Raw genomic sequence first — 9370 nt, 5'->3', positions numbered from 1 at the left:
ACCTCTGTCTACCATTGTGTTGAGGATGATGAGAGGAGGACAAGCTCATCTTCGTCCATAATGCCTTGGCTACCTCCATCCAGAAGTCGCTCGCAGTACTTTACCATCCCCCACATAATCCACATGGACTCCACTGGATTCCACTGGATTCCACTGGACTTCACTACATACTGGCAATATCCACAAAACTGGACTCCACTGGACTGCAAGCACAAATCTGGACTGGACTGCAAATCACAAAACTGGACTCCACTGGACTCTCCCAATACAAAACTGGACTAGACTGGACTGCCACAGACATAAGTTAATTCAGAATTCCTGAACTTAGATTTTAAAACAAAAAATAAAATTGAAGTATATTTATTAATTAAATAAATTAGTTTTACTAGATTCTATGTTACAGAGAGGGAGGGAGAAGAAGGAAAAGAAAGGGGAGAGGGAAAGAAAGGGGAGAGGAAAGAAAGAAAAAAGAAAGGGAGAAGGAAAGAAAGGGGAGAGGGAAAGAAAGGGGGAGGGAGTGGTGATCAGAAAGGGAAAGGGAGGGGGGAAGAGAGGAATGGAGGGGGGAGGGAGCAAGGAAGGGGGAAGGGAAAGGGAGGGAGTAAGGAAGGGGGAAGGGGGGATAGAGGGGAGGGAGTGAAGGGGGGAGAGAGTGGAGGGGAGAGGTGCTGGTGCTGGGCCCTTGTCACCGTTCTGCGTTGGCATGCTGTCAGGTGGAGGCGGGCACTCTGGGCACTGGTGGTTTTTTGTGGGCACATGTCGTGTTTTGGGTGGGTGCTCATCATTTTTTTGTGGGTGCTCATTGTTTTTGTGGGTGCTCGTTGTTTTTTGTGTGTGGTGGGGGGTGCTCATGTTGTGTCGTCGTCCTGGTGTGTCTTTGTTCGCCTCATGACGTGNGTTGCCATTGCGCATGTGGCGGTTGTTGCATAGGGTTGTGGTGCCATTGTTGTGGGGTTGTTGGCACATGTTGTGGTCATTGTCGATGTGTCATCGCCAGTTTGCATTGTAGCATTCTTGCGCCATGTCGACATCTGTGGGTAAGTGGGTCAGGTGGAGTTGGGTTGCTCACCTATGGACGACGAACATCGCTTGTCATCATTCATCATCTGGTCGTCATGTCGCCGATAGTGACGTGGCACTGGCGCCCATGACTGGGCACAGTCCCTCATTTCCTTGTTCATTTTGTTTGGCATGCTGCTTCGGTGATGTGGCTGAGAGCGGTGGCGATGGCCGAGAGTGGTGGTGGTTGCAGGACGTTGGTGGTGGTAAGAGACAGGTGGTGGTGGTGGTGGAAGGGAAAGAGATGGTCATGCAAATGTGACTATGCCGCAGAAGGCAAACATGACGGTATGACAATGTTTGAACACCACAAGTACATCACGTGCCACACCCTGCAGACTAAACAAAATCATTGATCATTATTGCAACGAGCACTTGTGTCTACTTCTATACAACTCATTACATTTGTATAATCTAATTTCGCTTTTTTGGTAGTAATTAATATCCATAAGTAATGATGGACTGGACTCACTGGACTGCTGGATTCCACTGCAGTCCAGTGGAATCCAGTGGACTCTGACTGGACTCTTAGTCCACTGTACTGGGGCTGGACTCAGAAGAGTGGCTTGCAGTCCAGTGAGAGTCCAGTGGACTGGACTGGACTTGAGGCCAGTGGACTGGGCATTATGCAAGCCAATCTGGCCTAGCAACTGGGGCACTGGAATCCACCGGAGTCCACTGGAGTCCACTGGAATCCACATGGATTATGTGGGGGAGGGTAAAGACCTCTCTTTAGGGAATAGATTTCCACTTTTTTTGAAGTATAACCGTGATTGTATTTGACTAACACACTTTTCTGACTAGTTTGAAGGTGTTGTTGTCATCAAAATGCTCATATCACTTTTGGCAATGCGCATATAACCACAATTGTGCATATCACTGAATTTTGAACACATATATGCAGCTGTAACTGTTTGTAGTGGAGGGCCACATGCCTGTACCAACTACTTCCCTGCTGTCATCTCTGCTGTCCCCTCTGTCTTCACCATTATCACCTGCAACCAATTGTCCCCCTGCCCTTTATCTGTATCACCATGTTTTACACACACTACTGCAGTTAACCGTCAATTACCGATTTTAGATGGTCTTGTGCTGACTACTTGTCCTCAGAACACATGTCAAACTACTCATAATATGCATCCATCTTCCTTCCATCTGTCCTCCAACTCTTCTAGTGACGAATCACACACATACATTCCACAAAAAATGTCGTCAACTGCTTCTGTCGAATCCACAAGTGGAAAGGCTCCTGTACTGACAGGCAGGGATGTTACCCCTGCTGTCATAATGGAGTTTGAAAATACATGCCATGATTTCTTTGAAGCAAAGTCTGTCCTGGTGGATAAGCAGGTCACTTTCATCCTTCCCAGTATCAAGGACTTCTGCATTCGTAACTGGATTGCTGCCGATCGCGCTACTATTGTAGCTCTTCCTTTTACTTTGTTTATGTCCCAACTCTGCAAGAACTCTCTTCATCCAGACTGGGAGGACCATGTGTGTGACGAGATCCTGAAGTCACGCCTTGAACCTAACAAAGAGTCCTTTTGGGCATGGTCACAAAACATCATCAAATTGAACTGCTTGTTGAGGGACACCACCTCCCTTGTTGACGACGCCACCCTATGTAATCAGCTTGATGCTCACCTCAATGATGACTTGAAGGACCATGTTAAACATAGCAAGGCAAAGAAGGAGAAAACTCTCAAGTTGTGGGTTGACACTGTGCGCTGCTTGGACGAAACATGCATTAGTGAAAACAAGCGTCACCACAATCTCATAGAGGAATCTCTCAACCAATGTCAGTCAAAACACCAGGCAACTGATGCCAATGCTTTACACAATAAGACAAACTGTACCAATAATTCCACTTTGTCCTTGATGTCTAGCTCCACCTATGTTCCACTCCCTATCCTACTTGACTCTGAACACACCCTCTTGAATGAACACAACAGCTGCACAAAGTGCAGGAAATTTTACGTTGATCATAGATCTTGCAATTGCCCTTCAGGTTTCCCTCATGGAAAAGATTATAAGACCTTAACTACCGCACACACTTTAGCGGCTTTGGCTGCAAATAACACAAAAAAGGGAAAATCAGGTGCCACTGCAACCACATCTTTGAAGTCAGCTCCTAAGGCTGTTGCTGCAACGGCTCCGTCTTCTGATGAAAATGGACTGGTGGGTACCACTTTTATCATATAAATAAGGTAACTGCCTATAGCTCCCTGTGTATAAGTCCACAGTCTTTATGATAGGAATCATTCCAGTTACCATGCCTTTTCATTAGGCAATTTTCATTAGATACCTGGGCGATATCATTGTGATTTTCATTATTTATCTGGCCCATATCATTGTGATTTTCATTAGATACCTGGGTGATATCATTGCGACTTTCATTAGCCACTTGGGCGATATCATTGCAATTTTCATCAGCTACCTGGGTGATATCATTGCAATTTTCATTAGGTGCCTGTGTGATATCATTGCAACTTTCATTAGCTACATGAGCAATATCATTGTGATTTGTCAATTAAAAGCCTGTGCATTTCATTGTGATTTTTCAAATGTAGCCATGGGTATTTCATTGCGATGTTCAATTGAAAGCCTGCACATTTCATTGTGATTTTTCAAATGTAGCCCTGGGTATTTCATTGTGATTTTCAAATGAATCCCTGGGCATTTCATTGTGATTTTTCAAATACAAAGTCAACTCACCTCAACCCTACAACAATATCTCCATGAACCTTTACATAGTCAAGGACACTCCAACCCAAATGTCAAAAAAGCGGACTACAAACTTTTGTAGTCCTAAAAAGCGGACACTACCAACTTTTGTAATGAAAAAGTGGATGCTACTAACTTTTTAGTGGATGGACAGACAATAAACAGATGTCTATAACTGTAATCAAGGGTATCAGTAAAATTTTGTAGTCTATGTCCGACTTTTGTAGTCTTTTTTTAGTCTATCAGTAAACTTTGTAGACTATGTCTGACTTTTGTAGTCTTTTGTATTCTATCAGTACAATTTGTAGTCCATGTCTGAACTTTGTAGTCTATGTCCGACTTTTGTAGTCTTTTTAGTCTATCAGTAAACTTTGTAGACTATGTCTGACTTTTTTCGTTTTTTGTAGTCTATTAGTAAACTTTGTAGTCAATCTGTAATCTTTTGTAGTCTCTCAATGTAGGTTTCCCTTTTAGGGTATGAACCTTCCTTTTTGGGTCAAATTTCCCACAATACAATAGTTATGGCCCCTTCTCTTAGCTTTCTAAATGTGTTGAAATTATATTGTTTGATGCTTTTTCATGGAGAAAAATGCAAAAAACAAAAAACAAAAAAGCTGGCAGTGTGAAAAGTCTTTAACCCCATATCTCCACAATGGGAGCTCTCTGTGACATAATTCAAACAGATCTGAAAGATACATTGCATGGCTACAACTTTCCTTTTTTGACCATTTCAATTGGTCATGTGACCACCCTCCCAGGAAGCCCATTACATGGACCCTGATATGTATCATCATTCTTTCCTTGATTTCTCATACTTTTTTGTCATATCCAATTTTGGATACATACAGTGGACCCTGAAAGCAGTACCTGACATCCTATACACCATTCCTATTTTTTTTTCTATTTTTTCTTCTCATTTTCTAGCTATTTTTAGAAATATCCATTGAAAAATCACAATGAAATACCCAGGGCTATATTGACAAATCACAATAAAATGCACAGGCTATGAAATGAACTGCCCAGGGATTCAATTGAAAAATCACTATGAAATGCCCAGGGATTCATTTGAAAATCACAATGAAATACCCAGGGCTACATTTGAAAAATCACAATGAAATGCGCAGGCTTTCAATTGAACATCGCAATGAAATACCCAGGGTATCCATTGAAAATCACAATGAAATACCCAGGGCTACATTTGAAAAATCACAATGAAATGCACAGGCTTTTAATTGACAAATCACAATGATATTGCTCATGTAGCTAATGAAAGTTGCAATGGTATCACACAGGCACCTAATGAAAATTGCAATGATATTGCCCAAGTGGCTAATGAAAGTCGCAATGATATCACCCAGGTATCTAATGAAAATCACAATGATATCACCCAGGTATCTAATGAAAATTGCCTAATGAAAAGGCATGGTAACTGGAATGATTCCTATTATAAAGACTGTGGACTTATACACAGGGAGCTATAGGCAGTTACCTTATTTATATGATAAAGGTGGCACCCACTAGTGGAAGACAACGATGAACTGAGTACTGTTGCTACTGTCTTACCTGGCATCAGTGACTATGAATCAGATTCTCCAGAGGAAAAGACCTCTCCGTCTGTGATGTAAGTGTGCCTGTCAAGTCCAAGCATCTTATTTGGCATTGCCAAATTCACAGACTGATGTCTGATTTTCCAGTAAAAACATGCACACTTATAGATAATGGAGCACACATGGTCCTCACCTGTCCCGAACTTGTCGCTAAATTAAGTCTGAAGATATGTTGTCTCAAGGAACCGGAACTCATTGATGTTGCTTTGAAGAATGGACAAAACTCTGCTACCAAATTGTATGAATACTTCAAACTCTCTGTTACATCTTTAGATGCCGCATGGACTTCAAAATCAGTAAAAGCTTTGATTGCACCAAACCTTTGCATGCCCTTGATTCTCAGACTCCTGTTCTTGATACACAATACCATCATTGTAGACCACACCGATTGCACCTGTATAGATAAATGTGCCAATTATGACTTGTTGAACCCTCTGTTAATCACACCTCCACCACCCCCTAAACCTCGTTTAAAGGAACAACTAAGGGAAACAAAAGCAGATAAAAAACTGCTACTGGCAGAATTATTATTAGTCTGCAATGACCAATTCAAAAATCCAAAGTTGCAACCAGAAATAATCGAAAATTTTAATGTGGCTGCTGCAGTTTGTGAATGGATTGAAATCCTTGCATGCAAAGAAACTTTGTCCACACTCAAGAATAAAATGAAAACAGAATTCAAAGAAGTATTTGAACCAATACCACATGTCGATGAATTACCAACAAACATTTATGCATCCATACATCTAAAAAACACTGAAAAGACAATCAAATCATGTTCCTACCCTTGTGGAGCACTACTAGTAGCAGTTATCCTCAGGTAGTGGGACAGCCATAGGGAGTCTGACAGATACATGCACAAAGGTGAGATGACCTTCACGGAAGTCGAGAGTCGTGGCTATAATGCGCAGGATTGTGGAATGTGACAGTTCACTGTACCTGTATCCCGATCTCCACGGACAGTTCTGATGGAGATTGCATTTAGCAGTGTTTGAGTCTTCTATGTCCCACAAATCTCTGAGAGCTGAATTTAGCCATTAGTAGGGCTAAGTATCAAGCAATACAGAGGGAATGTGGTGGTAAGAAAGATGTATTCGCCTCATGTACAACATGAGGTATATGTACCATGCTTATGTAATGAAATGTAATGAAGTGCAATGAAATGTAAAATGGATGAGAGTTGAATCTCGGGGAGTGGGAAGGATCCAAGTGCAACAGTGAAGGCTTACTGAACCAACATGCTACAACCCTTCTCTGCGTAAATACAAGGAAGCTTGGGGTACACTCATACAGCAGCATTTGGATGCAGGAAGGATCCAACCATCTTCATCACCTTATGCATCACCCGCTTTCATCATCCCCAAAGCCAACCCAAATGTTCTCCCTCGCTGGGTGAATGATTATCGCCAGTTAAATAAAAACACCATCACTGACTCACATCCCCTTCCACAGATTAACGACATATTATCTGATTGTGCAAAGGGTAAAATCTGGGGTACAATAGACATGACAAACTGTTTTTTTAAAACTCAGATGCAACCAGAACACGTACTGTTGACAGCAGTTAACACACCACTGGGGCTGTATGAATGGCTCATTATGCCTATGGGTCTTAAGAACACCCCGGCTATTCATCAGCAGTGTGTAACTGCTGCCCTGAGAGAACTGCTTGGAAAATTTTGCCATATATCTAGACGATATTGTGATTTGGTCGCAGACAATCAAGGAACATGAGCGAAACGTGAAGGCTGTCCTAAACGCACTCCGCAAAGCACGCCTATATGTAAATCCAGATAAAACAAATTTGTTTTGCACAGAGATTGATTTCTTGGGGCATCACATTAGTTCCTGGGGTATTGAAATGGATAACAAGAAAGCAGATTCCATCGTCAATTGGCCTATACCTAAAAACTCTACTGGAGTCAGAAGTTTCCTGGGCTTAGTTCGATACCTAGCGGATTTTCTTCCAGCACTGGCAGAACACACAGGGATCCTAACAGAGTTAACAACAAATGAATCAGAGAAAAAGTTTTTGGCTTGGAATGATTGTTACCATCAAGCCTTTGAAGCAATAAAATCTATAGTCATTAGCAGGTAGTGTTTAAAAGTCCGGTTAGGTTAGGTTATTGGGTGCCCAGGGGCTCTAACCGAGACCAAGACCGGTTAAGGTTCATTCCCAGACCCAAAATAACCTAACTGGACCGAAGATAACTGACCAAAACCAGTTAGTCACAGTTACTAACCAGTTAGGACCGAAAAAATAGAAAATCGATTAAAACAGCATATATTTCTTGCAGTAAACATTATTGCCATGCATCGTAGCTTTAAAATAAGCCCAAGAACGCTAAATTTGGTGAAGAATTGACAATTTTATGATAATATTCTTGAAAGCCTACTCTTTTGACCAATATTTTATAAATTTGACCATAACTCTGTCAGATTTTTAGCGTTTCTCATGCTTTTAGATGTGTTTTTAAGGGGTATAATAGGGTCGGTTGTAACCGGTTATAACTGGTTTTTTAATGGTTAGTTAACTGCAAAATAACCGGTTATTTCATTTCCAGAATTGAATAACCACTAACTGTGGTCCGGTCTGGTCTCGGTTATTTTCCAGTTAACTGACCTAAACTTCAAACACTATTAGCAGGGACTGCCTAACAACGATTGATTTATCAAAATTACCTGAATATAAAATTTTCATAACCACAGATGCTAGTGACAAGTGCTCTGGCACAGTACTGTCCTTTGGCAAAACATGGAACTCTGCGCATCCAGTGGCTTTCAACTCAATGACCTTCAAAGGGGCCAAATTGAACTATCCAGTTCATGAGAAGGAACTACTTGTGATTATCAGAGCACTGAAAAAATGGCGGGTAGACTTACTGGGATCACCATTTTTCATTTACACAGACCATAAAACACTGGAAATTTTTAATACCCAGAAGGACCTCTCACAACGTCAAGCACGGTGGATGGAATTCATGTCACAATATGATGTGAGAATCATTTATGTCAAGGGTGGCAACAACACAGTCACTGATGCACTCTCATGCCTGCCTTGTAACCCAACAACTGAAAGTGCTGAAGACATTGTGCAGCACCTGTACAATTACTGCCATGATGATGAAGATTCACTGGGGATAATCATGAGTATCTATTCCCTGGAGGGAAACAACCCACAGGACTCGGTGAAGGCCCTCACACACACAACAGAATGCATCACCATGAACACAACTTTGAACATCTCAGTGGACAAACATCTGTTACAACAGATCAAGGAGGGTTATGAAAATGACTCCTGGTGCAAATGGTTACCAGCCACCACAGCAAGTTGGCCAGAGTTACATTTGAAAGACGGACTCTGGTACATGGGTAGCAGACTAATCATTCCACACACAGGATCCCTCCACAAAACATTATTCCAGCTGGCGCATGACACTCTCAGCCACTTCAGTTTTGACAAGGCCTACAGATCACTAAGGACATCCTATTACTGGCCAAACATGTGTCAGGACCTCAAAAATGGTTATGTCACCTCATGTCTGGAATGTCAACACAATAAATCTACCACTACCAAACCCATCAGACCCCTCCATCTGTTACCAATCCCTGATCAGAGGGGTGACTCCATCACTATTGACTTCATTGGCCCCCTACCCGAGGATGAGGGCAACAACTGTATCATTACCTTTACAGATTGGTTGGGCAGTGACATCCAACTCGCTGCAATGTGCACAGACATCATGGCGGAACAACTGGCTTATCTCTTTTTTGATAAGTGGTACTGCTAGTGCTTGAAGGTCCAGTTAATTAACCAGAAAATAACCAAGACCAGACCAGACCTAACCGCAAAAAGACCAGACCACGATTAGTGGTTAGTCAATTTTGGAAATGAAATAACCGGTTATTTTGCAGTTAACTAACCGTTAAAAACCGGTTATGACTGGTTAAACCGACCCTATTATATCCCTTCAAAACAC

General features: G+C 41.9%; 1 protein-coding gene across 1 annotated transcript; it reads left to right on the top strand.

Annotated features, from left to right (window-relative positions):
- Positions 1-756: 756 nt before the first annotated feature.
- On the top strand, positions 757-3438 carry LACBIDRAFT_334571 (uncharacterized protein; the record flags this gene model as incomplete). Its single annotated transcript, XM_001889356.1, has 8 exons — positions 757-810; positions 931-1037; positions 1129-1265; positions 1555-1635; positions 1673-1777; positions 1964-2857; positions 3068-3237; positions 3427-3438. The coding sequence occupies 8 exons, from the start codon at positions 757-759 to the stop codon at positions 3436-3438; spliced, it is 1560 nt and encodes a 519-aa protein (XP_001889391.1).
- Positions 3439-9370: the final 5932 nt, after the last annotated feature.

The sequence above is a fragment of the Laccaria bicolor genome, genomic scaffold (assembly GCF_000143565.1).
Source record: "Laccaria bicolor S238N-H82 LACBIscaffold_66 genomic scaffold, whole genome shotgun sequence".
Classification (NCBI taxonomy): Eukaryota; Fungi; Basidiomycota; class Agaricomycetes; order Agaricales; family Hydnangiaceae; genus Laccaria; species Laccaria bicolor.
The sequence above is the reverse complement of the archived record's forward strand: the minus strand, read 5'-3'. Positions and strand labels throughout refer to the sequence as shown.